Source organism: Fistularia commersonii, chromosome 1 (genome assembly GCF_037954325.1).
Source record: "Fistularia commersonii isolate RoL2024-O1a breed Wild chromosome 1, RoL_Fcom_v1.0, whole genome shotgun sequence".
NCBI lineage: Eukaryota > Metazoa > Chordata > Actinopteri > Syngnathiformes > Fistulariidae > Fistularia > Fistularia commersonii.
Genome location: NC_141284.1, coordinates 16,979,428 through 17,004,349, shown reverse-complemented (window position 1 = coordinate 17,004,349; position 24,922 = coordinate 16,979,428). Strand labels below are relative to the sequence as shown.

General features: G+C 42.4%; 1 protein-coding gene across 1 annotated transcript; it reads left to right on the top strand.

The window, feature by feature from the left end:
• The first annotated feature begins 40 nt into the window (after positions 1-40).
• On the top strand, positions 41-23,530 carry sgpp1b (sphingosine-1-phosphate phosphatase 1b). The gene is made up of 3 exons (XM_086151801.1): positions 41-1,530; positions 12,842-12,931; positions 19,239-23,530. Exons 1-3 carry the CDS (start codon positions 778-780, stop codon positions 19,788-19,790), a joined length of 1,395 nt encoding a protein of 464 aa, XP_086007927.1. The 5' UTR covers positions 41-777; the 3' UTR covers positions 19,791-23,530.
• Positions 23,531-24,922: the final 1,392 nt, after the last annotated feature.

Below are 24,922 nucleotides of genomic sequence, written 5' to 3'. Positions count from 1 at the left end.
GTGACGTATTTTAGTTTAAACAGGGGTTTTGTTGGCGACAAACGCAAGCCGACTGTTCATGCAATAAAAAAAAACCTGCATCAGCATGCGAAGCCACATTTAATTATTAAGGCTCATTCCATTTTACAGCAATAGATACTTGGACTCAAACTTGTTAAAACATCACAACTAAGAATAGATCAACATATACAAAGTGTTTGTGCAAACGTCGATATTATTTAAATTGTGTTAAAAGAGCATCTTGGAAATATCTTGGAAGCCTGAACCTAAACCTTTGATTAAAAACAAATCCTGCGTTGGTTTTCGGAAATATCAAAACTATCACTTCAGGCATATCATACATAAAATCTTGTTCACTTTACCGGAAGTTCTCAATGGTCCTCTCATTGGTCTGAGATATCCGACAGTCCCTGAACACACACAAGACTGCTCGCTCCCGGCTCTTACTTTATCTGTCAGTTGCCGGATCCTGGTCAAACAGCTGGACGCCGAAAGGACCGGGACCCCGCTGACACCGAACCGCCACGTTCGGTATCCGGAGACCATTAGCGCCGGGTTTTTAGTTTTCCCTGTTCGGGGAGAGATAGACCCCCGACGCGACACGCCGAGGCGTGTAAACGTAAACGTCTCTCTCCCCGACCAGCACCTTCGCCGCGATGCTCCAGTTAGCTTGCTAACGTTAGCTAGCCTCCATCCTCCGCCGCTCGGGTAGAATCCAAGCGGGAGCTCGCGGCTCCACTTTCGGCGGCAAGGCTCTGGTTCCAGCCCGGTGAAAACATGGAGAAAATCCGCCGCTTCGCCGAGCTGTTCCGGTACCTGCAGGACCCCTTCCTGGTTGCCCGGTTTCAGCGTGTTTGCGGGGTTCGCGGAACGTTTTCTAGAAGCGTCTGCGAGGAGCGGACTCCGCCTTTGAACAACGGGGCTTGTTGCTTCCGGCGCACCGGGGAGCCGGGGAGCGGTGCTCCGGGAGGAGCGAGGGAGCGGGATGTTTCTAACAGCACTGCGGCGCGGAAGAGAGACAAGCACCCGGGGGGACTCGTGGAACCGGCTCCGCAGAACGGGGCAGTGCCCTCGGCGGTAGCCGACAGGTTTGAAGAGAGCTGCACCGGTGCGGAGAGGAGCCCGAGCCGGGAGGTGGACGGCGAGTCCCCGGCTACCGTGAAACCTCTCCGCAAAAACTCCTTAACGGGCGACGCTGGGCAGGAGTTCCTCATCGAAAACCGGTTCTTGTACTACCTGTTCACTTTCGGAACTGAACTGGGCAACGAACTGTTCTACATCACCTTCTTCCCCTTCCTCATGTGGAACGTGGACGCCTTCGTGAGCCGGCGGCTCATCATGGTCTGGGTCTGGGTCATGTACCTTGGCCAGTGCACCAAGGACGTGATCGGTTGGTCCCGGCCCGCTTCGCCGCCGGTAGTGAAGGTGGAAATGTTCTACAACTCCGAGTACAGCATGCCGTCCACGCACGCCATGTCTGGAACCGCCATCCCCTTCTCCTTGTTCTTCATGACCTACGGCCGCTGGGAGGTAAACCGTTACATTCATCTATTTGAGTGTGGATGTCTAAAAGCAGAAATGTGAAAATGAAGTTCAGCAGTCTATTTCCCCTTACTACCCACCCCTTGCAGTAAGAGGCGAAAAATCCCTTGAGTTCACTCAGGAACACTAAAAGTCACCAGACAACTTAGTCACTTTCCTGCTTTCTAAACTGAAAACATCTGCGGTGACAAGCACAGTTAAAAACACCTTCAACATTGCCGGCCCTCACATTTCCAGGCCCAAATCCAGATGCAGCCAAAACTGGGGAATCGCGTCCTTTGTGACCGATGGTATTAATGTGCAAAAATTGCATTAGTTCTGTCAGCTAATTCTAGAAAAAGGACCAACACTGATGTTCCAGCTGCACTGGACTCCCAGCAACTTGCGATGCAAAGTTAAAATAACTTATCAAAGAAGTCTGGAGTAAAAATATAAAGTGTCAGTTGAAACTGTGAATATCTCAACTTTGAGATCTTTTGAAATATGTGAACCTTAGCTTCATGACGACATTGGCTGGACAACTGCTTTAACGACAGGATCATGGCCATTTCACATCAGAAGGACGTTATGTCATTTAGGCTGTGGTAAAAATCCAAACCTGAGTTTGAAATTAAAATTGTCAGTTTCAAAAAGACAGGCAATGTTTGGTGGACGCTGGAATTCTGATTTTGGATGTCACGGCCATTGTTTATCTGAACATCAACGGCTATACGTCTCCAAAGAGGGAATTGCACTGAAATTGTTACTTTATGCTACAGATTACAGCCAAGTGGTTTGTCGCAGGATTACTGATGAAAAGACATAATAATACTTTATCCTTTATTGATTCCAATGGGGAAATTTGTTCTCTGCAATTACCCGATCATGGAATCGATCCAGGACTGTTTGGTTCCTAAGACGTTTGCTCTACCTTCTGTGCCATGCCGCCCCTGTTGACATAGTGTCCTGAGGCGCCAAGCGCCCAGCATCTTGTCTGACCCAACAAATCATTTATGTTCTTGATGTCTCTATGGCGCTCTGAGATAAACCATCTTGACCTTTGACTGTTCATATTCATATCTATAATCATATTTATGATAAAGTTTACACTCTTCCTATCAGCACATATTGAAATACACTGCAGACAGCAGTGTTGGAAAGTTGGAATTTCACTGTACAGGGAAACACGTTTTTACACTGTGCATGTGATAATAAACGCTTTGAATTTGATTCCCCCCAGCCGCCAAGTGACGGCGATGGCCGACTGCCTCTCAGGCCGAACTTTCACCCAGTTGGTGGCCGTTGTCAGCCATGAAAAGAAAACAAGCAGCAGACATGTGGCTGCGACATGCTGGAGAGTTAGCGTCTGCTGCTTTAGCATAGCATGTGGTGTCCCTGTCAGGAAAGGGGTCTTTTTAGTTGTTTTATTTTATTCATTTTACTATTGTTGATGTAGCTACAGACCTGACTTATTTTCGAAAGATGCACAAATGTCTTGTTTTGAAATTTTCCCAACCCTCGTCGTAAAACTGCTTGACATTGGGAAATCAAGTGGAAATGAGGAAAAAGTAAACAAAGCTGAACTTACTTGGAAAATCTTGATGTCATAGAAACTTTCTCCGATTGATTTTTTTTTTTCTGTCCTTGTTTCCCCGGTGAGGTCATGTGATGAATCCTGATAAGAAATAAATATGTTTATAGCCAAGAGAGATTTTACTATAAAGATTTAAAAGTTTAATTTTCTGAGAAGGACACCAGATACTTTGAACCAGATATTGTTTCTCTTCATCATCCACTGCCTTTGTTTAAGGAAACCGGAGTATTTCAGTGGCCAGTCTGAGGAATCATTAGCCGATGAGTTGCTCACTAATCAATGACCCCATCAGATCATATGACCATAGTATTGGAAAAGATAGACATCTAAAGTTCAGGTCACTGTGTCTGTATTTCTCGCCGGACAGTACCTTTACCAGCCGGACAATACCTTTTTGTGATGTGATGTGATGACAATGTTTAGATCCTGACATGGCAAACATTTACATTTCATATGTGTTTTGTGACATCGAACAGTGTGGTTGTTTGTCAGCAGTGTGCAGGTGGGAATTGGTAACTAAATTATGCTTAAACATCGGCAGTCAGAAATATCTAATTAAAAATTGATGGGGCCATCATTCTCACGCAGGAACCATTTCACTCTGCTGGAGGCACTGATGTACTTTTACATCGACCCCTTTTATTGATAGAATTCAAAGAATTTGTCTTCTCTATCCAATATCATGTGAAGGCCAGCGGCCTTAGACAGATGATTGAAGGCGCCACGGCATTGACCTCCCTCTGCCCAGAACACATTCTCTTCTGCAGCAGAACAGGACTGTTGTTCTAAAAGACCAGACATAAACCAACCTTGTAGTCTGTCAGCAAAATGTCCATCCATCTGTCTTCCGTGCACTCTTGTGCTTGCTTGTGATTCTCCGCCTCATGTTTTCAGGTTCGAGCGCCAAAGTGAAATCATTAGAAATAACACAGAGTGTTGGGTGTGTGTGTTGCTCTTAAGTGTCTCCTCTTCTCTCAGGAAGAATAACATGGCTTACGTAGACTGACTAGCGTCGTCGACATCCATTGTCTTAACAGGGGAGACGTGATCTTCCACCTGTAGCAACTTCCCCCTGCAGAGCAGAGAAGTAGAGCAGGGGTCACGTGGAATAAATAGAACTGTTGCTGAACTCTGGAGGCCTTTTCATTATCTGGAAACAAAAGCAGCTCAGAATTAGAAAGCACTACTTTAAAAATCATTAATGGTTTATTTCTTCATCACAAAGAAGTTTCTCAGAAAGGAAAAGCCTCTCAAAAATCAGAGGACTTACCAGAAAAAAAAATCAGTTTGAAAGTTACATTAAATCACAGAGGATCAAAAATTCTCTGATGGAAATTATTTAGCCAGAAGTGGCTTACATTTCTGCTAGAGGTGACTTTAAATCACCACATCACTGTAAAATAAGCCAGAAATAAAAAAGACTAAAGAGACCTTAGCCTCAATTCTGTAATAAAAAAAACATGAAAAAAAATCCCATTACATAACTAATTAGCAAGAATTTGCCAACAGTTAACTTCAGAGATAAGACAGAGCAAAGCTAATCTGTAATCAAGTTTCCTGATATTTAGCAGGAAATTTGCTTTGAATTAACTCTCATTTGAGCAAGAAATGTGCCCTGCCTCCTACCCCCACCCCCACCCCCCGTAGACGCCTCATGGCTGTGACCCATAATGTACCCTGTCTGCTGAATGCTGTTCTAAGCTTAAAGCTATTTAGGTGGGAAAGTGTGTGGGAAAGTTGAGGCTTTTAAATCTCAGCAGGCGAGAGTAATTTATCGCCCCCCTCCCCCAACACACACACACGCACACGCACACGCACGCATGCACCCCACCACACCAGCCTCACCCCCCACCCCCCTGTTTGTCTGCCAGAACACCAGATAAAGATCTGACCTTCGACCTCAGGGTGTGGGATGGTCAGATAAGACAGATCCAGACCAAATATTTTTTCTGGGTCAGTTCAGGAGGCCAAAACACACTTTGCACCAGTTGCTGACTTCAAATAACCACTGGACAGACGTTGACCTCCCCGGACCTGGTCATCACGTTTCCTCTGCTCTCATTTCAGTGAACTTGTCCTCAGAGTGGAATTCAATCCTAGTACTTGCAGCGTCCAGTCACAATGCAGCAGGAACAATACAGCAACTAAGTATTTTGAAAGATTGAAAATGGTAAAATAACCTCAAAATTACCATTAATCACATTACCTGGAGATTTCTGAAGAAATGGCCTGAAAATCAACTGAGAAATTTTACAAAAATTGGCAAGGAAAAAATCCATGACAATTTTAAAATGGGCAAAAAATCAACTGAAAATCCAACAGGACCTGAGTAAAAATGACTCCTGCGTTCTTGTATGACTCAGCCGACCAAACTTTTCCTTGTGATATCACAGCCAGCCTCCAGACTTGGTGGTGGAAGGAGGAAGTGCAGGAGTATATTCAGAGAAAGCAGTTAGCAAAGAAGAAGTGGGACACAGAGGACTGAGGAGAACAGACAGGAGTACAGGGAGATACAGCATAAGGTAAAGATAGTGGTAGCAAAGGCAAAACAGAGGGTGTACGATGACTTATATGCTTGGTTGGACAGTAAGGAGGGAGAGAATGATCTATACAGGTTGTTGAAACAGAGAGATAAAGATGGAAAGGATGTACGACAGGTCCGGGTGATTTAAGGACAGAGAGGGAAATGTATTGACAGATGCTAGAAGAGTGATGGGAAGATGGAAAAAGTACTTTGAAGAGCTTATGAATGTGGCAAATGAAAGAGAGGCAAGGGTAGAAGAGGGGACTATTGTAGACCACAAAGTTGCATCGATTAGTAAAAGTGAAATGAAGAAGGCATTGAAGAGGATGAAGAGTGCAACAGCAGTTGGTCCTGATGAGATACCGTATTTTCTGCACCATAAGGCGCACTGGATTATGAATTGCACCTTCAATGAATGGCCTATTTAAAAAAAAAATCATATATAAGGCGCTCTGCATTATAAGGCACAGATAATAGAAGCTACAGTTGTGGCTGGGGTTGTGATATGCATCCACTAAATGGAGCTGCTCTAAAGGGAATGTCAAGAAAACAGTCAGATAAGTCAGTCAAACTTTATTAATAGAATACAAACCAAGGTTCTGACAACTCCGTTCATTCCCAAAACAAGTTAGTGCATTCATTTATTTTAAGAATGCTAATCGAAAACCCCGTTCACTCCCAAAACAAGTTAGTGCATTCACAATACGGTACTGTATGTACCGGTAGCTCTTACTGGTATTTGCGCCGCCTTCGTTGAAAACAATGTATTTCCAACTCAATTTGTCACAATTCAAAGCATTTCATAAAACAAAAGCACCAAGAAAGACCACCTCTAAATTAATTGATGTTCATGTCGCTAGCTAGCGCTGTAGCTTTCATTTGAATGGTGGTTGTATAGACGCTTCTACTTGCTGCTCTCTGTTCAACAACCCACTGTTCAAGTTTGTCCTTTAACTGTAGCCATTTCGCTCTGTTTCCTCAGATACTCCGTTCAGTCTTCTTTACTTAGCCCAGGTCAACCTGGCCCCTCCACCACTTCTGTACCATTGACTCTTTAATGTTGAATTCTCTCACTGCTGCTCTATTACCGTGTTCTACTGCCTTGAGTTAAACTATGCGTCGTAAGCATGTCTCTTGAAAGGCGCCATTTTGGGGTCTTTATACACACACAAGTGGTGTAGGACTGGTATTCCCCTTTACCGTTTTTACCGTTGCTACTTTGGCGACGCACGCACACAAACACAAATGGAAATGAAAATGCATGCTTCGCGCAGTCATACATCCCAGCATGCACCGTGCACTACTTCTTCTATGGGAGAAAATGGAGTCGGCGGCTGCTTCCCGTAGTTGCGAGACCTCTTGCGACTTAATATTGATCCATATATTGATCCATATATGAGGCGCACAGCAGTATAAGGGACACTGTCGGTTTTTTAGAAGATTAAAGGCTTTCAGGTGTGCCTTATATTGCGGAAAATATGGTATACGTGGAGGTGTGGAAGTTTCAAGGAGAGGCAGCAGTAGAATTTCTGACTAGATTATCCAACAGGATCTTAGAGAGTGAGGAGATGCCTAAAGAATGGAGACAAAGTGTGATGATGCTCATTTTTAAGAATAAGGGGGTTAGGCAGAATTGTGGCAACTATAGAGGGTTGATACATACAATGAAGTTATGGGAAAGAGTAGTGGAAACAAGACTGAGAGCAGAAATCGGCATTTGTGAAAAGCAGTATGACTTCATGCCTAGAAAGAATCCCACAAATTTGCTTTAAGAATGCTAATCAAGAAGTACAGAGAGGTCAAGAGGGAGCTGCTTTGTGTTTTTGTAGATAGCATATGACTGGGTGCCAAGAGAGGAACTCTGGTATTGTATGAGGAAATCTGGAGTGGCAGAGAAGTATATTAGACTGGTGCAGGACTTGTATGCTAGCTGTGAGACAGTGTTGCGATGTGCTGTAGGGGTAACAGAGAAGTTCAAGGTGGAGGTGGAACTATGTCCGGGATCAGTATGCAGGGGTGATGGACACACTGACAGATAAGGTTAGACAGGAATCTCCATGGACCATGATGTTTGCGGATGACATTTTGATCTGTAGTGAGAGCAGAGAACAGGTTGAGGAAAATCTAGAAAGGTGGAGGTATGCGATGGAAAGGAGAGAAATGAGGGTTAGTTGCAGCAAGACAGAGTATTTGTGTTTGTGAGCTCGAGGAGTCCGGGTGGAATGGTGAGGCTACAGGGAGTGGAGATCAAGAAGCTGGAGGATTTCAGGTACTTAGGGTCAACAGTCCAGAGCAACGGAGAGTGCGGAAAAGAGGTGAAGAGACGGGTCCAAGCAGGTTGGAATGGGTGGAGAAAAGTGTCAGGGGTACTATGTGATAGAAGACTTTCGGCCCGAATAAAAGGAAAGGTTTACAAGACAGTGGTGAGACCAGCGATGATGTATGGACTAGAAACTGTTACAATGACCAAAAGACCGCAGGCAGAACTAGAGGTTGCAGAGATGAAGATGTTGAGGTTCTCTTTGGGAGTGACCAGGATGGATAGGATCAGGAATGAGTCTATCAGCGGGACGGCACATGTTTGATGTTTTGGAGAGAAGGTCAGAGAAGCCAGACTGAGATGGTTCGGTCACGTACAGAGGAGGGATAGTGAATATATTGGTAGACGGATGTTGGAATTGGAGCTGCAAGGCAAGAGCTCAAGAGGAAGACCAAAGAGAAGATTTATGAATGTAGTGAGAAAGGATATGAAGGTAGTGGGTATGAGAGATGAGGATAGAGAATAGGGTTAAATGGAGAAGGTTGATTCGTTGTGACGACCCCTGAAGATCACAGACAGCCTCCCCCAGACTCAGCATATATGACTCTTGTGTGATGCCCTTGACCTCGTTTGTTTTCAAACATACACGTTAAGACCTGTAACATGGATTCAGGTGTCTGTGAGAATTATTAATCAAAGATTTTCCGGTTGGGCAACCTGGGTGTTAAACTTGTAGTGGTGAGGTGTGCACTTGGCAGGAGGCAGATAATGGCTGGCGATGCACCTCTGGGAGCAGGCGCCTTGATGCGTTGTTGAGATTTCCCTGCTCTGGCTGACGAGTCTGAGCAGGGCAGGAATGTTTGGAAGGGTCTCCTCCCATAACCCCCCACCACCATCTCTCCCCTTCTCCCTCCCACTGAGCCATTATAACTGGAGCCAGATGTCTCCAACTGGCAAACATCAGCAAAGGGGGCATAAAGACAGAGCAATCATAAGAGATGAAGCTTAGGTGATGTTAAGAAGAAAGCACTGAAGAAATTGTTGTTTCTAAGATAGTAAGGAAAAGTTATACATTTAAATTAATAAATCATTACTTTTAAAAATCAGCAGAGGAGTTAATTACAAAAAATACCAGCATAATAATCCTTAATAAGGGAGTAGAAATGACCTTGAAAAAAGATGAATAACCAAATAAACATTGAAGTTACAAAAATTGTCAGAAATTACTCAGTTATCTCAGAAATGACCCCACAAAAGTCCAGTACATACAGCTCGGCCCAGAAATATTTTGACAGTGAGTCTTTATGATTGGGGCTCTGCATCCCACTACATTGGATTTGAAATGAAACAGCAACAAAGGAATTGAAGTGCAGACTTAAAGGTTTAATTCAAGGGGTTGAACAAAAAAATACATGATTAAACATTTAAGAACTGTAGCTATTTTTATACAAACGCTCCTCACTTCAGGGGCTCAAAAGTAACTAGACCAATAACATAACCCTAAGAATTCTCTGCAAGCAATGACTGCCTGAAGTCTGGAACCCATGGACATCATCAAATGCTGTGCTTCCTCCTTTGTGATGCTTTACCAGGCCTTTACTCCAGCTGTCTTCAGTTGTTTCTTGTTTGTTGGTCTTTCTGCCTTAAGTTTTGTCTTGAGCAAGTGCAATGCATGCTCGATAGGGGTGAGATCTGGTGATTGACCCTGCCATTGCAGAATAACCCACTTCTTTGCTTTAAAAAAAACTCCTTGGCTGCTTTTGCAGTATGTTCTGGATCATTGTCCATCTGCACTGTGAAGCGCCGTCCAATAGACTTTGCCGCATTTGGCTGAATCTGAGCAAAAAGTATATCCCAACACACTTCAGAATTCATCCGGCTGCTTTTGTCAAGTCATCAATTAACACAAGTGATCCAGTGCCATTGGAAGCCATGCATGCCCATGCCATCACACTGCCTCCATTATGTTTTACAGATCTTAGTCTCATCTGTCCAAAGAATGCTGTCGTAGAGCTGGGCTGGCTTCCCCTGGTGTTTTTTGGCAAAGTCAATTCTATTTTTGAGGCTGATTAATGTAATGTAATGTAATGATTAATGGTTTGCACCTTGTGGTGAATCCTTTTTACTCCTTTTACTCCTTTTATCCTTTAATCCTTTTTACTCTCATGAAGTCTTCTCTTTATTGTAGACTTAAATGGAGAACACTCTCCAGGAAGTAGGTGTATCGGTATATGAGTGGATGTTGCGCAGGGGTTTTTCTTCACCATTGAAAGGATTCTGCAATCATCCGCCACTGTTGTGTTTTATGGACATCCAGGCCTTTTTGAATTCCCAAGCTCACCGGTGCACTCCTTTATTTTCCAGAATGTACTAAACTGTTGATTTGGCCACTCCTAACATTTCTGCTATCTCTCTGATAGATTTCTTCTTTTTTTCAGCCTAGGAATGGTCTGTTTCACCTCCATTGAGAGCTTCTTTGACCGTGTGTTGTTTGTTCACAGCAATAGCTTACAAATGCAAACGCCTCACCTGGAATCAACTCCAGACCTTTTTAATTGCTTAATTGATGACAGGTTGCTGAGGTAAATGGTTATGCAGTCTTGTTATTTTCTTGCAGCCTTCTGAGTCAATTGTCCAATTACTTTTGGTGCCTTGGGAAAAAGAGGTGGCTACAATTAAGGGGCTGTAAATCCTTGCTCCAATTTGGATGTAAAAACTCCCAAATTACAGCTCAAATTACCTGCACTTTAAGCCCATATTGATCATATAATTGTACCCTGAATTTGATTTATAAAATAAAATAATAAAACTTATGTCACCATCCAAATATTTCTGGGCCTAATTGTATTTTGAAAATCAGGGTCTGGTCATTTAATCAACCAGTGATGAGTAGCAAGTTCAAAATTCCTCCCCCAGGTAACATAATGATCATGTAGCTGGGGCTTTAAGGTATGCATACATGGTGATTATGTTTTTAAAAATGGCCTGAGATTCACAGAAGTATTTACAAGCACGCTAAAAGTAGCAAGGAATCTTGCCAAAAATTAGCCACAAATTAAAAAAAATGTATTAAAAACAATACAAATAAAGCAGGAAGCAGGAGAATTAGAGGAGGGTGTCACCACTGAGGAAGATGAGAGGAGGAATAGTTTGGCAGTACAGTAGTCATAATTTTAAACATATGTAACATATATTTTCACATCCAGAAATCTCCACAATCAATTTTTGTGTGTGTGTGAGCCACTTCCTCCTGGAAGCAGGAAGTGTGAGGCGGGACCCACAGCACTTCCCGTCGGCATCAATACCCTAACCCTGAGCCAGAGAGAGGGAATTTTGGTTTTGCAATTATTGTTATTCCTTGTAGTCGCTTATTTCTGGTAGTTTTATTTTGACAGAATTCTGAGGGTAATTTTCACTGATGAATCTTTTCACTCTTTTTCACTACTTTTTAGGTTCTTGAAGGTTTTTTCAAAGTGGGAAAAGGAGCAGGCTGTAACTGGTTGATGCCATCCTCGGTTTCTGTTTTTGCCCGTCAAAGTCAAACACAATACAACTCGCCATCTGGTCTGTATGTTTGTGGGCGTACATATGTATATGCAATGCCAGTCACGTGAAACTAGCTGGGAGCTAACCCACAGGCTAAATGTCAATAAGCACTAAAACACTACACACCAGTTGCAGCCTCCAGGAGATGAGCGAAGCTGCACTGCTGAGGTCACAGGCGTCCGGCCAAAGCTAGCAAGACGTTGACACAAAATCCAGTGGCACATGCTGGACATGGTTGGTGTTTAGACAATGCACACCGCACCGCATCAGGCAGGCCTCAGTCATTCCAACGTAAAAAGGCCTCACTGGGGGGATTCTAGGAAACTTTAAGGCAGGATATGTGTTTCAGAGATCTGCGCCATAGAAAAAAAACAGAAAATCAGCGTGAATCTTATTTCGGATTTCAAGGTAAAATGTTAGAATATATAATTTAATGGTGAAAATTATAGGTCAGGTAATCCATGACGTGACCGTTTTCTTTTATTTGTTAATTTTTCCCTCCTTTTTAGAGTGTCAGTTTTTCCTTGGACGTTGTCCCCCGACAGTCACATTACGAGACATGTGACCGTCACTTGACCCAGATAAAACCTGCAGACCTGTGATTATTCCCCAGCTTCCTGCACTGATTAGAAAACAAATAATCGCATGCTATGGGAAAAGTTTTCTCACTCTCTCCATGTTTGAGGCCGCGAGCTGCTGATAAGGAGCTACTGAAATGTGAACAAACTCATTGGCTGATAATTACATCGTCATGTTGCTTTAGTAGCCCAACATGGCTTTTAATGACAGGGTCAGAGTCGAGGCAGCACAGGAGGGGGCCAGGCAATACACGCTGTAGACCTGTTACAGAGCCTTTCTGTTAAAGGGGCAGTTTACTTATTTAACCTCAGATTCTGTCACAGTCATATTATACTTATAGTCATATACAGTCATATACTTTGAAATCTGGCAGGTTTTTGAGGATGGTATGCTGTGGCAACCCCTGAAGGGTAAAGCTGAAAGAAGATTTGCTTGTGAAAAATATTTTGGTCTCCTAAATGGGCTCAAATATTACCTAAAGCCTTAAATTAAGTTCTTATATGCTTCGAGTGAAGAAGCGGAAGCAAAGAAATTGGAGTGAGTGGGACTATCAACAACAAACGCTCCTTGGCTTGGGAAAGAGTATGAGGGCTTTGTTTGAAATAAGAGTTGAAATAAGCAACACTTGACTGAAAAATCATCACATCGATGAAAATGGATTGATTCTCCGACAGCTAGTCTCTATCACTGTTCCTCGTCGTTTTAATTTTTTCTTAATTATTTTGGCAGTTTGAAGGTTCTTTGACTTGAGGAACATGTAATGGGATGCTGCAGGTTTTGCTGTGCCGTTATTAAATACTCTGTTCTCCCCCTGCAGTACCCCTTCAGTCTGGGCTTCAGCCTCGCCGTCTGCTGGTGTATGCTGGTGTGTGTCAGCCGTATTTACATGGGGATGCACTCGGTGCTGGTAGGTCCTTATACACACACACACACACACACACACACACACACACACACACACACACACACACACACCAGTCGCAGCTGCAGTCACCTCATTTGTCAGTCAAGTTCTTCAAAAACCTGGGAGAAATATAAGTACGTCAATTGAGAAATTTTTCTAGAATATTAAGAATTTTCCTTAAATTGTACAGGAACCAAGGAACTTAAAGTCACAATAGGCTGAAAATTTAGGACAGTAATGTATCCTTTATTAATCCCCATGGGGAAATTTGTTCTCTGCAATAACCCATCATGGATGAACCATGAGCAATAGGCTGCTGTCAACCAGCGCTAGGGTAGCAGTTAGGGTCTTGCTCAACACCACTTCGACACACTAGGTGGAGCCGGGAATTGTACCAGGAATGTTGGTCTACGTCCTGTGCTTTACCACCCCTAAAATAAAGGGGCAAAAGGGACCAAAATGTTTTTTCAAAAAAATTGTTTTTTACTTTATTGATCATATGATTGGGTTGTCCTTTAAATATCATTATAACAGGTTTTCTTGGTTGTATGGGAGACAGAGCAATTATTAGGAACCTTCCTGTTTCTGTTCTAGCGGTTGATTGGGTACTCTTTGTGTGGGTTCTCCCTATCCTCAGGGTTCCTGCCTACATTCTCCCTAGGTTCTCCTTCTTCCTCCTACAACCCAAAAACAATTTAGTGGGTCCATTGAAGAGTCTAAATTGTCTATGGAGATGAATGAGAGTGAATGGTTGAATTTTTTTTATGTGCCACTGTAATAGACACCTGATCCATCCAGGTTAAACCCTGCCCCTCTAACCCAACTGCAGCTCTGTGAACAGCTTAATATAATCTCAGAACCAACAAATGTGAAAGCCTTAATGATATTGTTTGGCTAAAACCTCTTCACCTTTTCACTCAGTTGCTGTTCACTGGGGATGGTCCCTTTATTTCAATATGATAATGAGGAATCACTGAATAAAATGGATGTAGCAGGAACCTGATGAATGTGATCCGTCGACCATCTAGCCAATGTTCTAGCCAGCTGCTTTTAAAGATTAGATCCCCCCCCCACTGCACACTCTTCCCACCCTCGCGGTTGTACCAATTGTTGCAGGGATGTGAGGAGCTCTATCAGAGAACCTTTTGTCTTTGTGCACTTACGTCCAAGTGTGGTTGGCATACAGCAACCATGTTTGGTGGTGTCTTCAGGCCTCTATCAACAGATGGAGGGGGAAAACAAGCAGTAGCATCCTGTCATCTCCATGTAGGATATTCATAGCTTCAGAAAAACAACAAAAAAAAACTATCGCTGGTCCCAGCAGGACCTGATAAATCCACCTGAGAAGAAGGTGTCTTGGTCATATGTTAGCTGCGGTTTTGGACAGCAGACTAATGTTCGGTGCTTGTTTAGGGATTAATATAATTCAGCTATAAATTAATTGATATGGAGTTCCTCTTCTCAGCACTGCTCTTGACAGACATAAATCAAATCACTGATTTTCGCCTCTGCTCCTGAAGGAACTGGAAACATTTGAAATGATGGCAGAAATGCGACCTCAAAAGGTGACGGCCCAAAGGGAGTGCAAGTTGAACCGCAGAATGTGGACTGTACAACAGTTGAGTTACATTACATAGCCTTGTGAATCTGGAGTGGGACAATTTTTTGGGCCAGATTTTTGTACCTGCCAAGTTGGAAAAACAAGTATAATCATATACTAAAGAAATAGCCCCTGAGTTTGAAAAAGGTATTTTGATGTATATTTTGCCCAGATCACAGACCTTAGACCAGCTATCTTCTCATCATACCAATGAAAATGTACATCCAACAAATAGTTACATTTCAGTCCAGCCAGCTGGCAGATTGAAGGTCTTGTCATTTACCTATATCCAGAACAGGATTCAACAGGTCATAAAAAGACGATTCTGCCACATCAAGGCCTTGTCAAAAAAATCTACATTTTTTTCTAAAATAACTGAGGCTGTCAGGAGGTCGACTGGAAAACCCCAAATATTCATGATATCACAGAATCCAAAGATTATGCCACTTAGGGACAATACACAAGGCAATGGTGGCATCAGGGAATGAAATGGAACATAAAGTTCTAACTCTGTTTATGTTCCGTCAACTGAGAGTGACTCCCCATCTGTTAGCTTTAATTATATGATTGTAAAGGAAACAGAAGAATGCTTATGACTGAAGGACCCCTTCTGATATTGGCCTTGTATGTCCTCCGACCACCACTGGAGGGAGGTTTCATTTCGGGTGGGGAAACAAAAAGTCTCCCTTGTGCCTCTTCCCCGAACATTTCTTTCTCCACTTAGTGATGTCATGCTGCTTGTGGTGGGCTTGGGCGGTTTGTCGCTGCGGCAACAGCCCAGCAGTACCCCGGACTGCGTCACAGAGACTGATTTATGTTGGTTCGGTACCAGAAGCAGCAGCGAGCCTGAGCCTTCTGGTTGGCCCGCAGCCCAGACAAACTTCAGAGGGTGATGCCACATCAGAGTCCCTCCCCGCAGCTGCCACAGAAGGTGGTGTGGTTGAGACCTCAGTAACCACACGGACATCTGCCGCTGCTGAAGGAACATCTCAGGACGATCACAATTCGTTGGTCAGCTGATTGGACGAAGGTTTAAGACTGCAGGCAGAGCCATCGAACATGCAACATCAAATCATCCTCCAATTCATCATCCTTAATGGTTCATTTATACCCCATTCTGACCTACTCCACTCCACTCCACACACACATCCCTGACCTCAATAATCTGGCTGAATGACCTTCAGAGTCCAAGGTTGAAGGGTTAACAGAAAACTTATGTATGAGAAAAAAAGGCAGGAGAAACATGTTCATCCCCATCACCGCCTTTTCAGTGGCTTCAGCAAATTGTATCCACACACATACACAAGGAGAACACGTTGATTCCATGTGTGTTCCCCTGTGAGGAAGAGTGAAGAGGTGGAATGAAGTTTAGCGTCTGTTACAGTTTAAAACTCCCATCTAATCATGATATTAGAAGGTAGAGTAAGGTTCATCAGGATCTCCCCTGGAGACTGTTCCATTTGTTCAGTCTGAAGATGAAGAGAAAAACAGCGTGCAAGGAGTCAGCTCTTTATGCCTGAAGGAGAAGACGGAATTTTCTGCTCCTCCTGAAGGACCATGATAATCAGTCTGTATTTACCACTGAGAACCAACCAGAGGTGAATTTCTACTAACAAAGAAATTAACTCTTTCCCTGCTGACGTTTCACTGCAGAGACATCTGACGGTGGTGCAGGTCAAACCTGCTCAAAATCAGAAAGATGGAAATCTGAATTTTGTCTGATGGCCTCTTCATCATTCACCAGGATTCAATGAGGAATAAAAAAAATATACATTGTGAAGACGCTACCTGTTGTCATCCTTTCTGGGAGCTGAAAGACTCAGTCAACCTATAGTGGATTAATATCTACTAAAACATTTTTGTTTGCAGAGAAGCCATAGTAGCTGCTGAGTAAAATAGAAAACTTTTATTGTTATTGAACAAAAACATACTTTGATATTGGCCATTAGATATTAAGAAAGACATCCAAAAGTTTCTGGAGAGAAGCTGTCTCTATCCGAAGACATTTGTGGAATTAAAATACACAATAGAAAAATACTGCAGGTTTCAGAGTGGGTCAGATGGCTCTGATCTGCTGGATTCTGGAGCCTCTATGTTCTCCTGGTTCCTGCCTGGGTTCTCTCCACGTTCTCTGTCTTCCTCCTACAGTCCAAGAACAGAGATCACAGATGCCACATGCCACATTAGATTGATCTTCAAATCCACTTATGTAGAAAAGTGAAATGAAACTCCTGGTTCTGCTGCTATGTGCATGTGTATGTGCATGCGTGCATACTGCCTTTCTGTCTCTTCCATCAACATTAAACTACTTTATTCCCTAATACTGAAACCACATGTGGTGTTTGTCATTATGTAAGGATGGAAAATCTGAGTGTTCTGCTCATGTTTGACATGAAGATCCTCTCCTGTCTATGGAAACTGGGATAAAAGAGATGCAATAACTCCCCCCCACCCCAGTCCTTAAATAGTTTTATCATTTGATTCGGACCAAAGTAAACTACACACACTTACATATGGGATTTGTGTGTGTGTGCGTGTGTGTGCGTGTGTGTGCGTGTGTGTGCGTGTGTGTGTGCGTGTGCGTGTGCGTGTTTGAGTGTGCCAAGCACATGGCAGGCCATTAGTGGTTCTGCCCGGCCCAGCAAGCTCTTAAAGACATGCTCTGGAACTAATCAGGTCCAATGAAACTTCCTACAGCAGTGGGGTCTGTTGCTGGATTGTGTGTGTGTGTGTGTGTGTGTGTGTGTGTGTGTGTGTGTGTGTGTGTGTGTGTGTGTGTGTGTGTGTGTGTGTGTGTGTGTGTGTGTGTGTGTGTGTGTGTGTGTGTGTGTGTGTGTGTGTGTGTGTGTGTGTGTGTGTGTGTGTGTGTGTCATTTAATGCACACAGCTAATAGGGGAAATACGTGATCTACACAGTGATAGCTTCTGATTACGAACTAATTGTCAATTGACTAATTGCTACATTGTTAGATAAATAAACTTCGCTCTTGAGCCTCAGTCCAGGGTCACAACGCACCTGCTTATCCTATGCTCATCTGTACCACCATATGATGTCAATATATGATTACCCACATGTTTTAAGTGTATTTACTCTATTTGTTTATACAAATTGAGGATTATCCTTTCAACAGAATCTACTTGAAAGCACATTTTTTTGGGGGAAAAAATTCAATTATTAAATGTGATTAAATAAACAAATCCATTATTCGAGGCTAATGGTATATCAGACAGCCAGGTGGGTTTCAATGATGCAGTGTTGGGACCCTGTTTTGTCTTTTGCCTGTTAAAATCTGAACTGATAGTCTCGAGGCCGCAGGATACAAAACCTACCTAGACCCGAACTTCATCCTTCAGCTTGCCGGTGCTGTTTTCTCACACAGGCATCCTCGCAAACGTTAGTCTGTTGGAGTCAGAGGTTCTTTGGGAAGGATCTTAGCTCCTCATGGAGGATTTGAGACCCAGCTAGTTCAGTTCAAACCTAACAAGCCCCGTGAGCTCTTCGGTTCATAGATCTCTATATTTTTGTAACGGCAGAAATATGGACTCTGTTGAGAACACTAAAACTGAAACTATGATCCCAGCAGGTTTTTTGGATCAATGGACTAGCTCAAACTTCCACAAATATCCCGTTCACCAATTAAAAGTGGAAGTTATCTTTTGAGCTGCAGCTACACGTATGAATTGGGAAAGACAGTCTGCTTCTACAACAAATTGCTAGCTCATTTTTAACAACCAGCTATCATTTCACAATCCGGGTCAGTCAAGGAGTGGAATTCAAAGGTTGTCACCAGATCCAGCTGATTTCCTGTTCCCTGTCAGCTCTTCTCCACTTCCTATATCCATCCTCAGGAAAAAACACTAGATTTATTTAGATCATTTATTTAGCATTTGTTCTAGGACTGACAAACCAAACAGTTTAGAATTTCTACCCAGATATTGTTTAGTTTCCTGTAATTATCAGTTTTATGTAAGTCAATAATAGGTGTCCGGGCAGGTAAAAGGTGAGCCTCACAACAGGAAGGATCATGGTTCTAATTCAGTTTGAGATTGGGTTCCCTCCAGTTAATCCCACACTCTAAAAACAGTCAGTAGATTCATTGAAGACTAAATTGCTTGTAAGAGTGAATGCTTGAATGTCTCTGACAGCTGATACATACAGGTTAACCCCCCACCCCACCCCGGCAGTTGTGAGTGGCTTCTACCCTCTAAGCAAGAAAAGATGCATGGATGATGGATGAATGCTTGAAATATCCTTCCTGTTCCACTCTGAGGTCTATTCATTCTCTTCCCTTGCTCTCCTTTTCTCCAACGCACTCCTTGTCAAGACAAGGATCGGGCCTCTAAATATCGGAGCTCCACCTCCTAACTATCAGCTCTTCAGTGAGTGTCCTGTTCCATTGTCAGACTGGAGGAGCAGGAATAAAAACAAATTGACTGGAGGGAGAAGAGGAGGACTGAATGAACTTTTCTGTCCTACCAGTTGGAAAAGACTAGTGAGGGATTGTCTTTAACAAGTCCCAGTTGCTTTTAATTTAATTCTGAAATAAAAATTTAAAGGGGGTTGGGGTTCAATCAAAGGAACTCCAGGCAGAAGGTCCCAAGATCCCGAAACATGCCGGAGAGATTATACTGTATGTACTGTACTGAATGTAACAAATCATTTTATTCATCTCCTAGTGGCCTCTCACCCTCTGTGCCTCCTCCTTGCAGGATGTCATCGCTGGTGTTCTCTACAGCATCCTCATCCTCTTGGTCTTCCTGCCGGCACTGGATCTGCTGGACGACTTTAACCTGATGTGCAGTGTGGCGCCACTCATCATCGTGTGCCTTCATTTGGGGCTTGGCCTCTTTTCCTTCACGCTGGACACCTGGAGCACCTCCCGCGGAGACACTGCCCAGATCCTGGGCACGGGCGCCGGCGTGGCACTGGCCTCCCATGTCAACTACCAGCTGGGGCTGATGCCAGACCCCCCCACCGATCGGCTGCCGCTGTCGCTGCCAGCCCTGAGCGCCGGACTGGTGGGTGTGGCCATACTGCGCCTTGTGCTTGGCGTTTTGGTGCTGGTGGCCACACGGGCGCTGATGAAGGCTTTCACCATCCCGCTAGTGTGCCAGCTAGCTGGTGTCCCCAGCGGTGATGTGAGGGAAGCAAGACAGCGTATGGAGGTGGAGCTGCCCTACCGTTATATTGTGTACGGGACGGTGGGCTTCAACGTTCTCTTCCTCGTCCCCCTCCTCTTCAGATACATGCTGCTTTCCTGAGCATCACACCTATCTTCACCTGGACCACCAGGAATCCAGAAATAAAACTTAAATAATTTGTAATATTTATTTTATACATTTGAAAATGTAATTTGTATCTTGGCTTTAAAACTGACTCATCAGTCGGTCTTATCAGTAACAGACAGAATTACAAAGAAATGATAAGATATCATTAAAATAATTATCTTTATATGTGTAAGACATATTTTAGATATGTCTTTTCCATCCATTAGGAGGCATCTATCTGTTAAAATTCTTCACTCATTGCTGTTATCAATGGGGCTCTTTGGCCTGTGGCAACAGAAGTGTTTGAGTTTTGTTCACTTCCTGCAAATTCTTGCAGGCGGCCCCTTGTTAAGAAACAATTTATCTCAAAACATTTCATGCTCCTGAATGCGGCACCTCATTTTTTTCACTCGACGGGTGTTCAAATTTTTAAGCCTTTCCCTGTTTGATTTTGATCTGCTTCTTTTTTTTTTTCTCTCACCTCTTAAAGCAATAAGATCCCCACAACACGTCTTCCGTGACCAATGATCCCCCTCCCTCTCATGGAGCAGAAACCCCTGTGTTTAAAGTCACTGAACTGCAATAGTTTAAAAGTATTTTCTCCTTAAAGGGCTTTTCCACTGTCATTGTTTACAGTCCAATCTTCTGCCTTTCTATGAGGACGAAGATGGTGATGAGGCACATATGGAGGGTAAACGTTAAGAGGTTTTTCATATTTTTATACAATAGAGTATTCACTCAGCTCAGCCTTTTTTTTTTATGAACACTGTAAATGTGACTTCCTGTTTGTGAATATGGAGACGAGATTATCACATCTGGTGGAGGGCAGAAGGTTTTCCGAGGGTCGCCTAACAATCGGAGGTTGGATTCCCGGAAGGGAGGAGGAATCCCGGATCCTCCGCCACCTCTGACTTTTAGTCCACAGTCATCTTTCCCAGCCTGTAGTTTTCTAACGGCTCAGAGCACTAACATCTCGATCAATGATCGATTTGTGATTAATTGACCATTTGCATCAGATCTGTCATCCTTTCAGTTTGAATTTCAGCTCCGGGAGAAACCAAGTCATTTGTCTCTTCTTCTTTTCATTTTATTCGTCAGCACACAGACCAAGCACTGATTTCATTTTGACTTCCCCAACATCAATGGAGGTCAGAGGCTTTCTCCACTCTTACCACGAAGGTTTTCTTTCTCTGCTGACTTTAAGGCTTGTTGAACTCCTGACCAATCAATGAATTATTTCAAAACATGGCTTCAGCTGTTTGCCCTGCGGTTTAATCCCCATTCCATACTCTCTGACAGATTCTGGTATGAGGATGACTCTTTCACTTTGGGGTTTTATGAAAAAAGTAATACCCAAAGCAGTGTCTTCCTGTCGGCTCCCTTCCTCTGAATGATGATGAACGACAAGCCTCTCCACAGGCCAAGACTTTTAACCTCCTGCTGGAGACCAAAACAGTGACATTGTGCATGTCTGTCCTCTTCTCACCTGAATGCTCTGTTCCCAGAATGCACTGTTCTACCCACACATACATAGACACCAGGATCCTGTTTTGGCTCTGCCTTTAAGATACAATAAAGTGTCAAATAGGGGTAAAGTAATTCAAATATTTAGATTTTAAGGATGTTTACATGTCATTGCTTCAGTTTTAGGCCATTTTTATTGTCTGTTTTTAATGCTTCAGCCATTGTAAAGACCTTTTTACAACTAAACGCAACTTCATTTTTTAGCAACTGTGTTTTAACCTAAAACCAGATACATTTTGTCTTTTAACATCTTTTGTCGTGTTTTTAAGAATTTGGTCCCATCAAACATTCCAGAAAATCATGGTGTGATGAAAGTTTGTAGCGTCAAGCTTTTTTTTTTTCTGAAGTATCAGCCAGTATGCTTTAGTACTGCATAAAGTAAAAGTACAGTTAGTAGGACAACATTAAAGTTCTGGTGTTTTCTTTTTTTTTTTTCCATCCAGGACTTATTCCACCTTTGAGCAGGATTTGAATGTTTTCATAGTTGAGTTAACTAAGTGTGGTGTCTGTTGCAGCACTAGTACTTACAATACTTCCTGGTCTTCATGACTGGTTGGGTGAACGCATCCATTGGATGGCAACCCTCTCTGCTGCTGCTCTCCCACATCCTGCTTGATGCCGATATTTGATGCCTTCTTTTCATTCTTCAGCTGTTTCACCGTTAACCCTTTGTCATCTGGGGCCCTGACTTATGACGGTATACATTTTGATTTTGTTTGTTTTCAGTTCAGATCTCAGCTCTGGAGATAGTATTATTTTCCTTTTTCCAACTTATTTTTTTAATTTCAAGGATTATTTTTCATCTAGATGATTATTTCCTATGTATTAAGGTATTTCGTGATTGAATTTCAAGTCAATTTTTTAGGATTTTTTTTTTTCCAATTTCTTTTTTTTGGGGGGATTTTTTTTGTTCGTAACACACTCAACTCGTAATATGCTCCACCCATAAGTTGAAGAGAACATTCAAAGGGGCACCTGTGTTTTGAACTTCCTGGCAACAAGACATTTTCTCTGTATGTCATAGAAATGAAATGAGACCAAGAAAAACCCAAAACAGCCTGACACTGATGATGAATACGTCGCTATTGTGAGGCTGTTAGTGTGTGTTTGGATCTGCCTGCATACCCCAGATGATTATCCTGTAATGCTGAATCTGAACTGCATATTTGTTCAAAACCCAAATTGTAGTGCTTTTTTTAATGGATTTTTTCAAGATTTGTATGATCTCTTTTGTACTTTCTGAAAATCTCTAAAATTTGTAAATCAAAATTGAAGTCATCCACTGGAAACACTTTTTTTCTTTTACTTTTTTGAGGGTTGGGGTAATTTAGTCATATCTCCAGAAGAATATTTTTGTACCTATATTTTTTAATTCAATAAATCCAAAAAGTTTAAATCCACCATAAGATATCATACCTTTTTCAATTTAATTTTCCAAATCTGCACCTTTTCAGCCCAAACACAGGCTGTAAACCAACTCAGGTGTTTAGCTAGTTTGTTTTATCCTGATTTTATTTTGGAGGAACTTTTTTGAAAATAGTGAATTTATTTTCACCTCTCTCCCATGACCAAATGTAAAGGGCTTTGAATCCATTAGCCAATTGCTGTTAGCCGCAGAACTACTCTTTAGTGCCTTGGAGATTTTTATTCTGCATGAAAACTGTTCCCTACTCTCACATTGCCTTTTGCACTTAGTTGCAGCGTTAATCAAAACGCTTATTTCCAAACTCAGGCGTCAAGCAAAATTAACTGCCTTGCACTGTTTTCGCAGCTGGTGAATCACCACAGATATAAACTTGTATGTCTTGAAAGTGTGATTTGAAGTGTGTTAAAAATTTTTGATGGTGTTCTTCTCACTTTTCACAAGAAAACGTGAATCAATCAAGAGTCCTGTCCTCTTGCCGGAATGTCTAGTTTCCTTGAGTAACCTAGAAGTTGTGATTATGTGAAATCTTTTGTCTAAACCTTTATTTTCCAAAATCTGAACCGGAATTCCTCGTGTTTTGATCTTTTAAATGAGTTTCAAACATGTGTTGATCTGAGTGAATCTGAACTCCAGAGGGCCATTCAACCAGTTTCACTGTATTTTTATTCTGTTTTTTAAAGATCAGATTAATACTGTCAGATTTATTCTATAGATCATATTGAGGTTGTATTTTGTATGTTTTGTGAGAAATGAACTGCAATAAAATTGAGTGTAAAGTAAAAAATAAGCCCTTTTTTGCTACATTTATTTTTAACTATCTTAAAAGTAACAGCAACAGTAACTGAGGTTTAACATAAATATGACATGTTTTGAATTGGGAAGCAACAGGCTAGCTCGTGATTAATGCAACCAAGGGCTGTGTCCACCAGCTAACTAGCTGACATTCTTTGTTGATAATTTGAGTCTTACCTCAGCCCTGGAAAGTTTACTGACCAGTTGATTATTTTCTTATTACTGCTGGAAATTGCACATGTTAATATGCAAAATAAAGCCTATTAGCAAGTGTTAGAGTTGCTCATGGATTAGGTCGATGGCAGCTGTGTGTTAGCGGGTAGCAAGGGTTGGCATTTCTTGCAAACACCTCCAAAGCAACCTGGACTCTGTCCTTCGCAAATCATTATCAAACATGTAATGAATCAACCATCGGTAATTTGTAGGTAATTATTCAATGAGCATTGTGGGAATATTTGGGAATATTTACTTTCTCTGCATTGTAGAGATGAAAATCATGTAAGGCCCAGAACTGGCCACAGTATTCATATTTGGGGGTTTTAATACCGCATCAGTATAGTAGAACAAAAAACTGTTGAGTTGTTCACAGCCAGACAAAAGGGTAAGCATGATGAGTGAGTTTTCGTGATGAGAAGAAAGCACTTCATCAGCAATATTCAACACATCAGTGAAATTCAACCAATATTTAACCATCATGGATGAACCAGCAGAAGGCAGCCATGGAGCAGTGCCAGGGTAGCAGTTAGAGATTCAGTGTCTTGCTCAACAACACCTCAGCAGACTTGGGAAAGCATGGGAATCCCAATCCTAGGACCGAGAATGTTCACTTCCAAGAGGACAGCTCTAACCCCCTGAGGAATGACACCCCAAGGCAAGTGGGTAATTGTTAGTAACCACGCTGGTTGACTGGCCTGACATGGATGGTCAGGGAACTGTGTAATCCCTTTTTTATTTTGTGGCTAATGCATTAATTTAATGGACGGTAAAGCCAGAAATGTAGTTTAGTTTATAGTAAACATGCTAAACAATCAGCATGAAGGCTGTAGCAGGGAGCCCACTGAGTTAAGAGAAGTGAGATTTAGCTGTTTATTCTGATATTAACAGCATGCTAGCTGTTGATTATTTTCTATCTAACATTGTAGCTTGTCTGCCTCAAACGGACTAGCGATCACTGACTAATCTGCAGCTGCATCAACCACGAAAAATAGAGGAAAACTATCTGAAAGTTTGTCTCAAGGGTAAAATTGCAGGTTTGAAAATCTGTTTATATTATTTCATTTTCTCCCGCTGGGCTGCTCATATTTGTGGCCTTCGGCTGATATTTCAAACTTCCTATTTGGATGCCAAATGGATTCCGTAACGTGCGACAGGACCCGGTTTTATG